Here is an 18,332-nt window from a genome sequence, read left to right as displayed (position 1 = left end):
GGGACATACAATGTGCTTGTTAACACAAAAACAACATTTCTTTCATTCCATCAGAGATATTGATAATACTTTACCAGTGTACGATGGTCTTAACATGTAAAATTTCATAAAATGCTTTTTGAGAAACTATCATCGAGCTGTACAAAGCAAAAACAGTAATCACTAAACATCAGCTCAATGGTCCTTAAATTAAGGACCAAGACTGATTATTACTCTTTATCACACACTGTTGGGTTTTATTGAAGTGATGACTAAATCTGAAATATTTCACGGCTATAGTAGTTATATAATTATATAGCAAACCAAAGATCCTTCATCCTTCCTCACCGAACTCCTTCGTGAATCTCTCATGCACCTCAAGATCTGCTTTGCTTACTGTTGGCTTCTGTTTCCATAGCACTCTGTCAAAATCCCTTATGCTGATTGGTGGTGGTGTAATCTGCAACAGTACCAACCAATAATTGGTATCAACAAACAGCCATACTTGCATTAGCAGAAAGTTGGTCCTAAAAAAGTTTCTACAGAGACGAGCTATTCACAAGAACCATACACTTGACAGAGAATAATAATGTGAGAAAGATGAGAGTCTGAACTGACTTAAAGTAGGGCATGCTTATCATAAATATCAGGAGGTTCAAAACTCTTGGATCAAGAAAAAATACGAGGGATACCCTGCCCATTCAATTGCCACATAGAAGTATAATATCCTCGTCTAAGAGCTTCACAATGATTTTTTTAATAGTTCAATAAGCAACTTTGAAGACAGCACAGACCCTGGAGCTTTTCAATATCTACTTCCACAGCAAACTTTAATTCATCCTTCTTTTAAAAAAAATTGGATTATATCGGGACCTTTTTGGAGTCAACCTTTATGCAGGTTAGTCATGAAACTCCCCCCTTCCCCCTGCACGCCCTGCCCTAAAGTTTTTTTTACATAAAAAGAGGAAGTGACTGTTTTAATGTCCTATCTGAATACAAACACTATCCACAGAAATAACTCCTATGGGAGGGGGGAGTAAAAATTAAATTAAGTCTAGCGAGGAAGACTATTGATATCTAGAAAAACTATTCGGCTTTTGCTATGTCTCAGTGTAATCTTGTAGCGAGATCATCGCATCTGCAGTGTTAAGTATGACACAAATTTCAATTGCATGTTCTATGCAGTTCATTTGGTGAATACCCACGGCACAATACAGGCAGCATCATATAAGGCATGACTACAACTAATATCAGAATGTAGTCAGCAGATCTGCCAGAAGCAGTCTATGTTATTACCTTTGAAGCAAGGCCTTTTGCTGCAAGCTCCTGCATATTAGTCTGAATAGCACCTGGTTGTCTAGGTCCACAAGGCACCCACAACCCATCACTAGTCTTAATGAAAAACTCAGCGTCTTGAGTTTTACGTACAGGTTCAAACAAGACTTCATTTACCTGTCATTTGAAGGAGGATGTGAAAAAAAAAGCAACTTCAGCCACCTTTGAGAAAGTTTGCTGACTGATTAGCTTGGGATATTAGACCAGCTAGTACTCAATAAAAACACAATAGTGCTTCAAAAACTGTTTCAGCTAAAACTATGATACTTACACACACAGAAATGTCTGAACCTGAAAAACCTTCTGTTTTCCGAGCTAGTTGCTCAAAATCACTTTCTGTCAAGTTGTGAGGGGTATCTCCTAAATGTACCTGCTCATGAACACAATAAGATTAGTATGTCGTAACACCAGAGACCAATGCACCAGGAGGATTCCTGATAGCTTAAAATATTTCACATGTACCTTGAACATGTGCTGCCTTGCCTTCAAATCTGGTAGGGGAATGTATATTCTTTTGTCAAATCTCCGTCTAATAGCCTGGGAAAGCTACACGTTAGACAGGAAAGGAGAAATAACTCTAGCATGAATTAAAGAGTGTCGAAAGGCCCTTCTAACCTGGTCTAATGAGTAGGGAGTGTTTGTCGCTGCAAGAACCAGAACTTTTTTGTCGTCATCGTGCCCTACACCCTAGAATGCATTGAAGATAGTCAGCCTAAAGCAATACAGAAAAGTATCATGAAATTTATTGAAAAAATTCTACAAAGAGCATGGTTCATTTCCAGTTATTAAAAAAAAGCCTCATATAATCTTTAGTTAAACTCATTTTTGCAAGCTCCGAGTGATAGACAAGAATACGACAACTTCATAACTGTAATGAAACGTTCCTGATGCAAGACAAGTTCACAGTAATTATAGAGTTCAAAATTCTGAAAATGCACTGCAAACAAGAGTAGGGAATGGTAGAATGGAAGGGCTTTATGTTGCATGATGGCTTAGAAATGTTAAAAGAACAAAAGAGGCTGAAAAAATTTGAAAATGACGGCTGTTCCCAGAACACAAGAGCATTGGCAAGAGGAAAGGAAGCTGAAGGAATTTCCCTCAAGTTCTTAAGGATCATACCATAAGGTTGTAATGGTATTCAAAGCAAAGGAAGCACCAAAGCCTGAGATCTCTCAACTCCAGCACAATTGCTTAAAAACACTCTGAACTCCATCTATCCAAAAATAAAAAATAGAAAATGAAGACTCAAAGCCCTATCCTATTGAATATAGTTTTTTCTCAAATTCCTAACCAAACCAGGATATAATGTGTAATATACTAATATCTAACTACTATTCATATGTTTCTCCAAGCAAAAAGTTTGACGAGTTTGCTAAGGAATAATTCTGCCAGTAGCTAATTAGTGAAAATAAGAACTCGGAATCAAGAAAGCAATTCCAATATATCCACACAACATAATTTACCTGCATTTGTACAAGAAGCTCAGTTTTGATACGTCTCGATGCTTCACTTTCACTACCCTCACCTCTTTGGCCACACAGGGAGTCAATTTCGTCTATAAATACTATTGAAGGAGAACTTTCTCGGGCCATTTGGAATAGATTTGACACAAGTTTTTCACTTTCACCCATCCACTTTGAAACAAGGTCTGATGAAGAAACACTGCATAGCCAAGACAGGAGAATTTCAGATACATGATGTTTGTCTGTTAAAGAAGTCGAAGATACTAGGCAGAATAAAATATTGATTTCTGGTCTCCCAAACCCTTCCTCTCCCAGGCAGTGTGTCTCTGCATGCTTGTGTGTGGGAGAGTGATGAATAGGAAATGGATAACAAGCAGATGTTTCCACTGTGCATGGTCCTTACCTTTTACTTCTATTCAATGTTATTGCACTTCAACAATAATGGACACTAAAATATACACAAGACTTTTCCACTAAGTGGAATTGAGAGCATATCTTTTCTTGAAGGTAGAGAGTTCCAAAGTGATGCAAGAGGAAATGGATAAGAAGGAAATGTCATTAACACATATCCTTTGCCATTTAATAAAATCCAGAAGAACCTGAATCTCGCACACCAGTTTCATCTTACCTGAAAAAGGTTGAATCTGCTTCTGTAGCAACAGCTTTTGCTAGGTATGACTTTCCTGTTCCAGGTGGACCATACAACAGAAAGGCTCTCCACGGTCGACGCTTGCCTAATAAGAAAGTAAACAATGAAACAGGAATGCTAACTCAAGAAACTATGAACATAAAAAGACTTCTACGTAATATTTTCATACAGTTATCGACTTCTTATCAGGAAGTAGCATTACTCTTGAAGTTGCAGTTTCAAATACCTTCATTAGGATCTCCAACTAAATACCCCAAGGGACTACTTCACTTGTATGACTCTTTTCACCATTTTGGTATAAGGTTCACAGAAGAAAAAGAAGTTAGTGGTCCCAGTACTTGGTTTCAAAAAGAAAAGCGACTAATCACAAATGATTATATTTCAAAAAGGAAAACCTAGCTGTGGAGAAAAAATATCACTAAGTCTTCTACAACTGCGGTATTTTCCCCTTAAACTAAATTGTTTACTATTTTCATTCTTAAACCCAAAAGGTGTACTTAACAGCCTCTTTCTTTAAACATCCCAGATAACGTTGAGGTAAACCAGGAACACAAAACCTCTACCATTTTTATTTTTCCCCTTCCTTCTATTTACTACTCCCACCACCATGGTAACCTTCAGTTAACAATCAAATTCTTCTCACCTATGTTTTTCATCCTCCTATTTCTGCTGTTGCTAATTCTCGACAGTATAGCCCACTGCCAACCTCTCCTCAACCTCACATAATTCCCTCTCTCCAGGCTGCCATTGGAGGTTCTTTTTCTTTTGTTTTCACTAAGATCCACTGTATTGGTCGCCTCAGCCTAGCCCATGAAGTTTCTCACCTCCCTTCTCCATCTCGTGCTGCTTATTTTCTTTATCTTCTCTCTTCCTGCTCCCCCTCTGCCCTCTTTCCACTATAAGAGCCAACTGCAGGTCCAACAAGTGGATGCTGGTTGGAAAAAGGAAGACAGGGAAAGGAGAAAAGAAGAGAGGAAGAAAAAAAAATGATAAGGAGGATTGAAATAGTATGCGGAACCTCATTTTTAAGAAGTCACAAAAAGGTAAGTTACTTCACTTTAAAGTTCGAGACAACAATGCAATGTAATTTAGTTTAAGAGAAAAATTATCAGGGTTATAAGAGTTTAGGGTGGAATTCTGCACTTACTAACATTCCTATTACAATATAAAGGAGGTGGTGTAAAGTAGTGTACCAAAACAATTATAAAGTGGAAATATTATCCCCAATATATAGGGAAGATAAACATAAGTTATTGAACAGACAATACAGTAGACTGATATAAGCAAAAATTATGCTACAAAAATTGAAAGCCAAAAAACACTTTGAACTGAAGATGTATACTAGTATAAATTATCCACGAGGAATGATACAACATCTTTAAACCTTAATTCACTTCTTTATAACAAGCTTTTATCTAATTTATGTACAAAAACACAGAAAAGAGAAGTGGCAAACTAACCAGTGAAAAACTGAGGAAACTTAACCGGCAGGATAACAGCCTCTTGCAATGCCTGCTTGGCACTCTCAAGCCCTGCTACATCATTCCACTTCACATTAGGTTTTTCCCTTACAATAGCGGAATTAAGCCCAGCTCTTAACTTTACATTCTCTGAATCATCACCCTCTCCTCCTCCTCCTCCATTCTTTGGCTTTGACTTTGCGCGCGACGCAACAGCAGCATCTCCATTGGACGTCGGCCCACCACCTCCCTCATCTAGAACAGAACGAATCTCCTCAGCCCTCCTCAAATACTCCACAAACTTCTGGGTAATTGCTTCCTTAATCTTGGGATTCTTCTCATATTTCAAATGAGTTTTAAAATACTCCAAAGCATTCATATATAGAGAGAAAGCCTTCGCATAATTTCCAGCATTATCTTCCTCAACTGCTTGCTTCACATAAGCTACTGCCTGCTCCTTGAAATTGCTATACATCTTATAATCACAAACCACATACAAAATTCAAAGCTTGAAACTTTTAACAAGCAAACCGAACCCACGTTCAACAAACTATACCTCAATCCTCCCCAAGTCTTACTTTTCTTACGATTTCCTGATCACCAAAAAACAACTCTGTCAAGAAACCAAGTTATCATTTTTAACCATACAAACAACAACAACAAACCCAGTGCAATCACAGAGGTGGGGTCTCGGGAGGATAGTGTGTACACAAACCTTACCCCTAACTAGAGAAGGTAGAGAGGCTGATTCCGATAGTTCCTCCACTCAAAAACAAATGAAAAATACAATAGTAGCAACAAGATTGTTATTTTTAACTATGTATTCCAAAAAAACAACAACCCCCTACTGCATATGATCAAAATCAAAGAAACCCAGTTCAGAAAACATCTGTATACTTCAACTAAACAACAGGCATAATTCGATTCGATCAATCATCAATTCTAGTTTGAATTTCAAAACCAAGCTCAATCTTCAAAATTCTTTCCCCAAAACCACTCAATCAGAAACCATATCCTTAAATTTCAACTATTTCTTCAAAATTTACAAACCCCAGACACCAAGCTTCTATCTTTTAACTATTTCTTCCAAAAAACAACAACCCCTTTTGCATCTGATCAAAATCAACCAAAACCAGTTTTAGAAGTACCCAAATATAACTGATTCATTAAATCTAAAATTCTAGTTTTCAAGATCATGATAAGTAATACATGCAAAAGCAAATCCAAAACAAACTACGAAAAGGGTATCTGAAATTGAGGGAAACGAAATCAACAAACCTGTAAATCAGCAAAAATCAAAGCTCTAATGAAAATAAAAAAAATCCGGGAAATTCAACTTTTTCAACGAACGCGTTATAGAATCTGCAAAATTTTGGAAAATTTGGAGAAGGAATTTTAGTTAAAAATTTGAGATTTGATTAGTTTGGAGTTGGAATTTGGTGGTGTCAACTTCCAAATCACAAATTCCAGAAAAATCAGACTGGCAATTCCTCCTCCTTTCCTTTTTTTTTTTAATTCTTCTTTGAACTTTTTCCAATAAAATAAAATAAAATATAACCAATTTCAGATTGAGTATAATTATTTTATATTTATGTCAAATCTAAATAATTTGATTTTTAACAAAAAAAACATACTATAATGATAATAGATATTGGTAATGTTTATATTATATAAAATATTCTTGTCCAAGTTACCAAGCATGTGCGACTTGGAAGGTAAAATTTTATTCGTATTGAAGGTTCGTGTTGATTGTTTATATTAACTTAATATAATTTTAATGAAGTCAAAATGTATATTAATTAATCTTAGTTGAAGTGAGAATTAGGTTTTGATCGTGTTATATTCTTTATCACCGATACTTTACTATATGAAAAAATCTATCCCATTGAATGATCTTAGTAATGTACTAAATCTAAAGAATTGAATAAGTGTTTTCTAAAGAACATAATCGAGGACAAGAATTTTGTGAGTAGAAAAAGAGCACAACAAAAATTAAAAAATCTAATATGAGATATATATATATATATCTGAAGTTTAGCTATACATATACATAAACTTCGTGCAAAATATATACAATTTTGTCATATACATACTCGGATTCATGTAAAAATATTTAAAATTTCGCCTTATATAAATATTCAAAGTTGGCTTTGACAAATCAAGTAAATTTTTGAGTAATAATATCCAAAAATTTGACCATGGCAAACTAATACCACACTTCAAAATGTCCAAAGTTTATCAAACTTCAAACATGAACTCTTATAATTCTATTATTTTGTTAATCAAATTTCATACACAAATACTTATAATTTCAGTCCTATATATTTTAAGCTATTTCGAAATTAGTAAATGTATATAAAAAGTAACGACAATAACTTCCGATACCACTTAAATAATTATTTCAAATTTAGGTATTTGTGCACTTTCAAGAAAAATCACAAATAATATCAAATTATTTGAAAATAAATATGAAATTACACCCAATAACCTAAAAATAGATAGTTACTATCTCCGTCCACTTTTAATTGTCATAGTTTCCTTTTTTAGAGTTAAACTATAAAAAATTTGACTAACATTTTATGATGTGTTTTTTCATCATATTAATATGCAAACAAAATGCAATTTATGTACTTTTCATATAGTTTTTGAATATCTATTTTTTTTTAAATATCGAATAAATGTAATTTAATTTAACTTTGAAAATTAGTTAAATTGACTTTCAAAAAACGTAACATAACAAATAAAAGTGGATGGAGAAAGTAATAATTTAAGACCACTTATCCTCATGGTGGTACGTTACCCTAATAAAGTTTTGCCTAATGAAAACTAATTTGTATATTTATTCACATTACAACTACTAAATGTTGGATTAACTAATAAAGGAAATATGAAAACTTGTGTTTACTTTTGAATGAGAAGATAAGAAATTTAATGAACCTTAGCTTATTCCACGCTGATTAATTTATTTTGTGACACGTAACATATCAAAAAGAAATATACCCTCTATATATACATAGTTTTTAATTTAATGGATAGCAACATTTTTTAGTTCTTGCAGTATTACTCAAAAAATGGGAAATAAAGCCTACTTCTTCTGCTGTTTATGTATCTATGCTTATATGACCACTTTTCCTCCTGGTAAATTTCATCACTCATAAATTGTAGTACGTAGTTTAAGATAAAGTTTAATTTTGTTGAATCTAAAAGCTTAAAGGTTAAGCTGTTAGAGATAGCAGTTTTATTATTTAATTATATTTTTAATACGTTTTTTCATTTGTGGACCTAATTCTTTTTCATGGCTGAGCATGTGGAAATTCTTTTTGATATGGGTGACAACGAGATTTTGATTCAGGACTTTTGTCTGCTATGATACTATGTTAAAGTGTGTGACTATCTCATCTAAAAACTTAAACGGATAGAAATAATACATTTTTATTATTTAATTATATTCTCAACAAATTTCAATTTGTTTGTTCGATTTGCTTAAGAAGTCTCACATCAGTAGAGGGAAGGGATACCCTCCTTTACTAGCTTTTGGGGTTGCGTTAGGCCCAGGTGCCAAATCATTACGTTTCAAGAAAAAAAGTCTAGGAGATTCACATGCGGATATACTGATATTTAAGATCTAAATTTTATGAATTCAATATTTAAGATTTTTTAGCATTGAACTCATTATATTTCTGAAGTTGGATGTTTATATCTATTATTTGTTGCAATTTTAGTGATTTTTTATTACGTAACCTTATGCTCCACGTAAAAGTACTAAATTCAGATAAATCCAGTATCGTAATATTGGATCCTCCCTTGGTCAGCATCTATTTATTTTTTTTTGGTTGCAGTTGACATGATTGAGGAGGTTGATGTTGTACTCAAAAGACAACATGGGAAGCACAAACATGGTGAAATTAAACTGTTTGTTTTTGGAGACTCATATGTAGATACTGGGAATTGGCCAAAATCTATGTCTAGTTCTTGGAAACATCCTTATGGCTTCACTTATCCTGGTTATCCTTCTGGAAGATTCTCCGACGGCCTTGTACTCACTGATTTTATTGGTACGTACATCGTCTGTGTCACTAATGTTTGCATTACATTATGTTATTTACATGCATAACGTAACATCTCTGTGGTGTCACTCTTCTTTGAATCCTGCTAACGTGAAACATTTTGTACATCAAACGACTGTCCTTTCTTTTCTTTTTAATTCTTTATATTAGTGGTCTCAAATGAGCGAATTAAGACTATCAAAATCATGAATTGAATTAATAATTAATAAATTAATGAGTTATAGACTAACCAACCCATCCAATCGGGGGCGGATTTTACTTTCAAAATTAAATTATGATAAACGTGAACACATGATCTTTCCGCAAAATCAAGTATTCTATGTTCATATTTCTTAGAATTTGATCTTATATAGTCTGCTGGATCATGTTTCCGAAAGACTAAAAGATGTACTTGGTTTAATATTGAGTTATTTGCTCGATCGGAGTAATAAGGACAGAATGATTTTCATGACTTAATACTTTCTTTTTTCTCTTTTATCTAAATTCTGATGATGTACTCATGTTCTAGAAAATCTCTAAATTTCGCATTTTCAATAAGTTTAAATTTCTATTAATTTTTTTAATTACTTAATATTTGACTTTGTAATTAATTAATGCAGCTTCATTCCTTGGTATAAAATCTCCACAACCTTATGCTAATAGAAAGAAAATATCATCACATGAAATGGATAATTATGGGGTAAATTTTGCATATGGAGGCACAGGTGTATTCAATACTTTTGTTAACCAACCAAATATGACAACACAAATAAATTATTTTCAACAACTTGTTGAAGAAGAGGAACAAGTGTACAACAAAGAGAAGATGAGTTCATCAATTGCTATTGTGTCTGTGGTAGGCAATGATTACGCTACTTTCATCACCAAAAATAACAACAATATGGAGGTAATTAAGTTGTTAAACTAACCTAACTTTTATGTGTATATATATATTCAACAATATGGAGGTAATTAAATAATGTATCTAGAATTGTTTGGTTATCTATATGGTCTTATTTTCTTGCGTTTGCTTACCTAGCAAATGTCTTTGAGAAGTACCATGATGGAGTTCCAACAAAAAAGAAAGAAAGAAAGTCATCCTTGATTAAGTCTTAATAATGGATACAAAGTCATCCGCTAGTGATACTATCCGCTCTGGGTTTAGGCCCGCAATGAATTTAAAATGCGTCCCTAGTTGATAAGATATGCTTACTTATATACCCAACATCTTTCATGTGTTTTACTGATATGAGACTTTTTATCTTAAGTTGGACATCACACCTTCAATATATATGGAAATTTACTCCACCTAATACTTGTATCAGACACCGGGTGAGGACCAAGTACCACCCCACCCCACCCACCCAAAAAAAAAACACCCATAGAAGCAAGAAATCTCTAGATTTAGCTAGGGAAGTTTTTTTTTTCTTCTTCTTCAGATTCTCATTTCAGTGTCCGTATACACATTTGAAATCCGACAAAAATTGGATTCACGCCAGAAAGTTCCACATTAAGTGGTAAAGCTTTCTCTAACAAAGGTGACTTTGTATCCTTTGACTAAAACCCAAAATATTTGGTTAAGGATGAAAGAGTACTTATATAACTCCACCAACCATGGTTCTCTTGCTCTTGATCTCATTATTTTTTAATCATCTCCAATAACTATTTTAAATGTCATTTAATTAGCCAATATAAACAATTAAATCCCCCTCTAAATATAAAAAAATATTCATTAATTAATTTCTTCTAGTCATTACTATAATAAAATGCTAGATCATATTTTCTAATTAGTATTTTTTTGGTGCAGGATTTGGGCAATGTTACTAAATCAATATTAAGTCAACTTGAATTAAACCTTAGACGTATACATGGATTAGGAGTTCAAAAAATAGGAATAACAGCAATGGAACCCATAGGTTGTTTGCCAAAAATGACAATTAGTTCTTCTTATGAGAATTGTAGTGAATATGCCAATTCTCTTGCAATATTTCACAATCAAATGTTACATCAAATAATAGACAAACTCAACAATCAAACTAGTAGACCAATTTTCTTCACTATTGATCTCTATAGTGCCTTCATGACTGCCTTGAACATACAACAAAACCATCCAGGTAATAGTTAATTTCACGTATGGTTACTGAACTTTGATCACATGTACGTTAAATTAAGTATGCATTTTACACCATATGCACTAATTCGCGGTTTTATTGAATTTTTTACCCCTAATTAATCTTTCATTTTTTTTTAGGAAATTCAAACTTTGAGAATCCATTGAAACCATGTTGCATGGGAATTTGTGGAGATAAGAAGAAATATGTATTATGCAAAAATCCAGAACTTTCATTCTTCTGGGATGTAATTCATCCTTCTCAACAAGGCTGGTTTGCTGTTTTTTCTGCTCTAAAACCGTCTCTAAGTTCCTTATTGTAAACCATATAGGGATGATTACGTGTTTGAACCATTCGATCATTTAATTTAAAAATATGTATAAGTTGTGTATACTTTGTACTCAATATACACATACTATGTATACAATATACATATCTATATATACACAACATATGCATTGATAGTGTACATGTTATATATTATATGTCGATTACATTTTGTAAAAATTATTGTCCCTTATTCTTCTTTATTTTCTTGTATCTTATGGTATGTCAAATCTTCATCATCATGTTTGTGATATTATTGAAGTAAACATTAAATCACACAAATTACTTATCAAATTGAAGTAGTGACTGAACTACTTCTTTTCCTTCATTTTTTTTTAGTTTATATGATGTATGTAGTTTGAATTTATGTGAAGTTTAAGAAGGAAATGTTCTTTTTTTAAAAAAAAATATATGGTCTTACCCATGTCATAAATTCTATAGCTATGTACAAAAAATTTCAAAGTTGTTATTTTAAACAAATCAGTATAACATTTGTCCAATTATAAACTTTTCTAGGATAAATGAGAAGTGTATCCTTTTCTGGAACTGACTAAAAAGAACGTATGTCACATAAATTTAAACGGAAGATATATGTTAAGGAGACTTACACAAATGTACAATTCGGCCAAAAGCTTACCAACTCGATGATGTATATACTATTTATATGCTTCAAATATTGTATATGCTATGTGTAGGTATATATATTAGTATATGTCTAATGTGTGTGTATATTATATGTATATTACATGTAATCTAATAGTCCTATTAGAATTTAGAGAGAATCGGTGAAATTAGAGTTTTGATAGAAAATAAAAGGGAATTTTTATTTTCAGTGGAAATTTCTTTTTAAGAGTAATATTCAACCAAGACCAATAATGAAAAAGGAATATGTTCTTTAGTTGGGGAGATCTTGTGTCTTGCAAAGAATATATGTTAGATCTGATATAGATTGAAAAGAGGACAACCTATTGTTCCTGCTCCTCTTTCTTCGCTTCAGGGACGGTGCGTGCAGGAAATCCTTTTCACATGCTTAACAAATGCAAGTAGACTTTTCTCTGAGCCTCTAGGGGTAGCAAAGTGAAATCCAATCCACGAAACAATTTGATCTATGGAAGATGAACCCGCACCACATTTTTTCGAATTGAAAAAGTTTCGGTCTTGCGATCGTACTCCCCAGGCGGAGTGTTTCACATGTTAGCTGGAAGTGACATCCAACTTGGGAAGCTCGGTACCACTAGTAAGAGGAGTGGCCAAAGGACGAGAATCAAGCATGTCTGCTTTCGATGGCGGAACTCTTAGTCGAGTTGATGGCGAGATCGATTTTTCTCATTGATGTATATTTTTCAGAAGACATAATACATAAACACACATTTAAAATTGACTTTATTTGGCAAGTAAGTATTTTAATTTTGAAAGTGCATTTCTAGACACCTCAACTGGCAATGAAAATACTCCAATGTAACTCGTCTCATATGTGTCTTGTGAACATTCGATGCTGAGGTGACACGTAAATTTTGGAGGTGTCTAGATAATCATTTTGTAAGTTAAAGTGTTCAACTGATATAATAGAGACGAGTTGAGGTGTCTAAATATACATAACCAAAATTAGAGTATTTACTTAATTATCAGTTGATGCCAAATTTAAGTGTTGTTGATGTGTATTTATGTCTTTAATTTCTTTGACTGATAGATATTTGTATTTGACTCTGCTTAATTAGAATCATTCCTCTTTAAGATGGGGATGAGTTGTGAAAGCTATATTTGTCCACACGGTTCATTATTTAACTAACTTAATTAAGTGTTTAAGTTATATACAATTATTTTTCGAAAATTTTATATCATCAGGATATTTTTATTTGTTATAATAGATAATTTGTTTTTATCATTAGAATACGAGGAATAATCTTTCATTTAATAGGTGATTGGTCCACCACCAATTTGCAATTTTCTATTAGTTAATTAATCATCAGATTAGATAATAACAAACTCTAATAGAACAATAATTATTCCTCCATCCTTAGTAAAAAAATCCGAATTCAAACCTTAAGAAAGACACTTTGCCCCACCTTCCCCTCTCCCGGTTCCTCACGATAGAACGTTTGATTGCAAATTTGAATTAGTTGAGCTCCAAAATAAATAAACAATTAAAATAAGAAGTGTAGTGGGGTGGGAATATTGCACATATAACCTCTTATAATTGCAAAATAAAGCAAGAAAAGTTGAATTATTAGCCAATTTTGTGATACACAAGATATGCTAGCCCTTACTAATATTAGAAGAAGTAGTAGCTAGCTTGTAAGATGAGTGTGACATTTTGCAAAATTGGCCACCATATTTTTGATCACTTTCTTCTTCAATTGTTTCCAACTTCAATTCAAAGCTCAACTTCCTCTCTGTCTTCCTACAAATTTGTGGCACTTTTTCACCTTTTCCCCAACAAGCACTACTACTAATCACTTGCTTTGACATCTCTCTATATCTATATATATGAGAATTGTTGTTTCTCTTGTTTGAGATTTTTCTTTATGTTGTAGTGTAGATGATTGATGAGAGTGAAAGCTAAGCAACTTATAGGAAAAGTATTTTGGAATTTTGGTACCCTTTTATCTTGTATTTGTGTGGGGGTATACACTCTCAATAATCTTAATTAATAATTTGTTGTTGTTGATTGTTATTATTATTAATATTATTGGAGAAAGGTACTGAAAACACTCTGAACTTGGTGCAAATTATTAGTTTTATTCTCAAACTAATTGACAACCTTAAACCACCTCTCTACTTGATTAACTAAACTTAGATTCCCCCGATCTACCACATGACATAGCAGGTGGATCTCAAACTCTTTTAGGAGCATGAAGCTCTTAATAAAAGGCAGAGAGAAGTGTTGAAAACACCCTTTTATAACTTGACGAGAAATTATGGGTGTATTTCATTCAGGTTGTAAGATTGGAGATGTGTTCAAGTTCAGTTAGTCAAATAAATAGTGTTTCTAAGACTGTCAATAGCTGAAGGATAAAAATGATAATCTATGCTGAATTTAGAAATGTTTTCAATACTTCTTATTATTCCATAATTGGTAAAAGATACAATATTGGTCTTTAGTGCCTTTCATTTTGCATTTTTTATTTTCCAATTTCGAATTAATAAAGTATATTTTACTTTAATAGCCAAAGTCAATAAGAGAATATATCTAAAAATAATGATTTCATCGCTAATCTATCGCTAAATATTACTGATAATTTTGTTTGTGGAGATCATCTAAATTCTTGTTCCAATTGATTTGTTGTTATTCTTCCCTAATTGGTAAAAGATCCATAGGTCTTTAGTTCCTTCAACTTTACTTTTATTTATTTTATTTCCAGTTTCGAATCATAATAATTTTTCTTACTTTTATAACCCAAAGACCAAAGTAAATGACTTGTACCCCTTCTTGGTTATTTTAGGTGTCTTTTAAGATTTTCGCATACAATTTATATATTACGAAAATTAATTAGTAACATTAAGTTTAAGAAGTTAGTTGATTAAATTATCTGTTATCTTTCCTCAAGATCTTTAAGGATGATATAAGAAGACGATATTAATTAAAGAGAATAATTACTCAAGGGAAATGACTATTCCATCAACTCAATGTCGCTGCTGCGTAATTAAGTTAAGTGATGAGGATATGCGGTCATTGCAGTTTGAATTTGAAATCTTTCGTAGGCTCATATTGTCGATTGACATTCAAATCTTGGTTATTCATAAATAATTGGGATTTTTAATTATTTCCGTTCAACTCTCCTTTTAGAGCTATGTTATCTGAAAATGGAAGAGGTAGCTTACTAATCTACCAAGTATGTCTTGGTCAAAAGACATGAAAAATATTTAAAAGTTATAAAGTAGATTATTTGTTAGAGCAAGAATATATTTGAAAACAAAATAATGCCATAAATCTTCATTTCTTAAAATGACATTTCCTATGGACCAAATTTAAAGGGCTAAAAAGACACTTAAAAATGAATGAATGGAGTATGTTATAGTCTTTTATTTTCTCTTAACCTAAGCTCAATTAATTCTTACTTTTGTTTTACAAAAATGAGTACTTCGTCTTTTGTTATCATTAAGGTCTTCAAATCACAAGTAACAATAGAATAAATACAACATTAGGTCTCGCAGGCCAAAGTCAATTGATTAAACTCGACATGATAATTATCTGACAGAGGTTCTTATCAACTAGACTAACATGTGAAAAGCAATATCAAACTTCTTCATTTCATACGTTGGTCCAAGATTTAACAAAGACTCGAATTTCGATCAATGGTCGTATTCAAAGAGGATATAGTTTTTAAAAGGTTTTTTTTAAATAAAAACATGATGCATGTACTTAGGCAGGTCTTATGGTGATTCGATTAAAGCTAATATATATCCAATGACTTTGAAAGAACAAGTTCAATGGTTCAAAATTATTGATATAAGATTCTCTTAATCAATTATTGTCAAAAATATTACAATTCCTTATCCATTATGTTGACTGTCGAATAAGTATATAAACGTTGCCTACTCCACTTCTAAAATGGGTTCAACCTTTACAATTTTTAGTATTCTTCCGTTTTAATTTATTTGTCTATTTGAATAAGAATGTTTTTTTGGTAACTTCTTAATTTTAGTTTTTTATATGATAGTTTAGAACTATAAAATTAAATATCATTTTAGTATATTAATACATATCTTTTGGTTTAAGACGAATTTTTTTAAAAGTTTTATTTACTTTCTTAATTAGATTTAAACATTATTTAAATTAATTCTCAAAAAAAAAATAAAAAATATCACATAAATAAAAAGAGAACGTTATATTTAAGAATTGAGTGTGAATTCTTCCCAAAAAAAGCAATTTTCCTTTTGTAAAAAACCAAACAAACACTTATTGTGAAACTTAGTTATTGAAAAATTATAGGTACGTGACTATTTACGAAATTTATTTGAAAAGCAAATGAGCCTAATTTAATTAGAGGAATTTTCGCATATAGCCACTCTAACTTAATTATGCTTCGTAGTTATAATTTGCTAATTACGAATCGTAGTTATATGTTAGAGGGAGGAGAGAGGCGAGTGAGACTGGTAGATGGAGGAAAGAGGAGAGCAAGATTGGTAAAGGAAGGAGAGAGGCGAGTGAGACTGATAGATGGAGGAGAGAGGAGAGCAAGATTGGTAAAGGAAGGAGAGAGGTGAGTGAGAGAGGGCAGAGAGTGGAGAGAGACGAATTGCATATATATATATATATATATATATAATAAACCAAAATTTAATTTCTATATAATGTAATTTTCTGACAAAGGAATGTCGCTTGACACCCCTCGAATAAGGGTGGGTCTGCCCCTGACGGGAGGAGAAGTAATGGAAATAAAGAATGACTTACACATAGTGTATAATGATCTAGAAAGAGGCATACGACAAAGTCATGAATTAGGTTTTATAAATATGCATGAAGATTAGAGGTGTAGTTGTTGAGTCCACTATGGCGATTAAGGACATTTATGATGGAAGCAATATCTGATGAAGAACAAAGGGAGTTGCACCATGGTTCATATATCTTTGCCCATTTTTATTTTTCTTGGTAATTGATGAATTGACGCAGTAATTCAAGGTGATGTTTCATGATGTATGTATATTTTATAGATGACATAATTTGATTGACGAGACTCACGACAAAGTTAAAGCTAAGGAGGCTTGGAGAATTAAGGACCCTAGAATCTAACGGGTTCAAGTTAATTAAGTAAGACCAAGATAAAATATTTGGAGTGCAAGTTTAGTAATGAAACACATGAGATTGACTTTGAAGTGAGGCTTGATATCCAAGTCATCCAAAAGAGAGGAAGTTTCAAGTATCTTTTGGCTATTATCGAAGGTAGTAGAGAGATTAACGATGATATCACACATTGTATGATGCAGGGTGGATGAAATAGAGACTCACAGTATTTGAAGTCTTGTATGATAAGAAGGTGTGATCACCAAAATTTAAAGTCAATTCTATAGAGTGGTGGTTAGACCAATATATTGTGTGGTGGATTGTTGGTCAGTCATGAACCCTCACATTCATAAGATGAACGTTGCAAAAATAAGGATGATAAGATGAAAGTGTGAGCTTACTATGAGAAATAAGATTAGAAATGAAGATATCCTACACAAGGTGAGAGTGACCTCATGTGGAGGACAAGATGTGGGATGTGAGACTCAGATGGTTTGAACATGTGAAGAGAAAATACACGGATGATCCAATGCGTTTGTGTGAGAGATTGACTATGGATGGTTTTAGGAGAAATTGAGGTAAACCAAAGAAGTATTGTGGAGAGGTGATTAGACATGACATGTCACATGTTTAGCTTATCCAATACATGACCTTAAATAGGAGACTATAGAGGACACAAACAAACGTACGTAGACTGCTAGTAGGTAGTTATAACGTTGTCTCACTTACCCTTTCATATTAATAGTCGTAGTAATACTCTTGTAGTTTCCTGGTCTCCTATTTCTATTACTATCTGTTTCTTCTTTGTATATATTATTTTGTTGTAGTTATTGTTCCTTTTTTTTAAGAATGTTTTATTATGTTAGCTTGAATATTTTATCATGGTTTCTTCACTTCTGCATTTTTTTCTACGGCCTACTTTAATATGTTTTTTCTTGAATCGAAGATCTATCTAAAAACAATCTCTTTACTTATATTAATATAAGGATAAGATCTATGTATACACTATCAAAGAGTCCACTTGTAGGCATTTGGTATGTTTTTATTGTTATTTTTCTTCAAATTATGCTCACAGATTAAAATTGACCACCAACCTTATCACTTCAAAACAGACGATATCTAAGCCATGTTCTTGTTCTTAGTTTCTTTTTAAAAAAAATATTTTTTGCAACAAAAAAGATATTAAATCTCTTTTCAAAGGAAAGAAATTACTCCCTTGATATTTTGAATTTCATGA

The 18,332-nt window shown here is 32.5% G+C and overlaps 2 protein-coding genes across 2 annotated transcripts; one reads left to right on the top strand and one right to left on the bottom strand.

Moving 5' to 3' along the window:
• Positions 1–22: 22 nt before the first annotated feature.
• On the bottom strand, positions 23–6,424 carry LOC102588422 (protein SUPPRESSOR OF K(+) TRANSPORT GROWTH DEFECT 1-like). The gene is made up of 9 exons (XM_015315280.1): positions 6,165–6,424; positions 4,887–5,479; positions 3,406–3,511; positions 2,778–2,976; positions 1,930–2,001; positions 1,777–1,851; positions 1,586–1,684; positions 1,276–1,431; positions 23–439 (listed from the first exon to the last, which is right to left on the bottom strand). The coding sequence occupies exons 2-9, from the start codon at positions 5,359–5,361 to the stop codon at positions 314–316; spliced, it is 1,308 nt and encodes a 435-aa protein (XP_015170766.1). The 5' UTR covers positions 5,362–5,479; positions 6,165–6,424; the 3' UTR covers positions 23–313.
• Positions 6,425–7,940: 1,516 nt separating this feature from the next.
• On the top strand, positions 7,941–11,572 carry LOC102598439 (GDSL esterase/lipase At5g03610-like). The gene is made up of 5 exons (XM_006361387.2): positions 7,941–8,024; positions 8,726–8,941; positions 9,553–9,839; positions 10,740–11,046; positions 11,184–11,572. The coding sequence occupies exons 1-5, from the start codon at positions 7,958–7,960 to the stop codon at positions 11,363–11,365; spliced, it is 1,059 nt and encodes a 352-aa protein (XP_006361449.1). The 5' UTR covers positions 7,941–7,957; the 3' UTR covers positions 11,366–11,572.
• Positions 11,573–18,332: the final 6,760 nt, after the last annotated feature.

The sequence above is a fragment of the Solanum tuberosum genome, unplaced genomic scaffold (genome assembly GCF_000226075.1).
Source record: "Solanum tuberosum cultivar DM 1-3 516 R44 unplaced genomic scaffold, SolTub_3.0 scf00354, whole genome shotgun sequence".
Lineage (NCBI taxonomy): Eukaryota > Viridiplantae > Streptophyta > Magnoliopsida > Solanales > Solanaceae > Solanum > Solanum tuberosum.
This window is presented reverse-complemented; position numbering and strand designations above follow the sequence as displayed.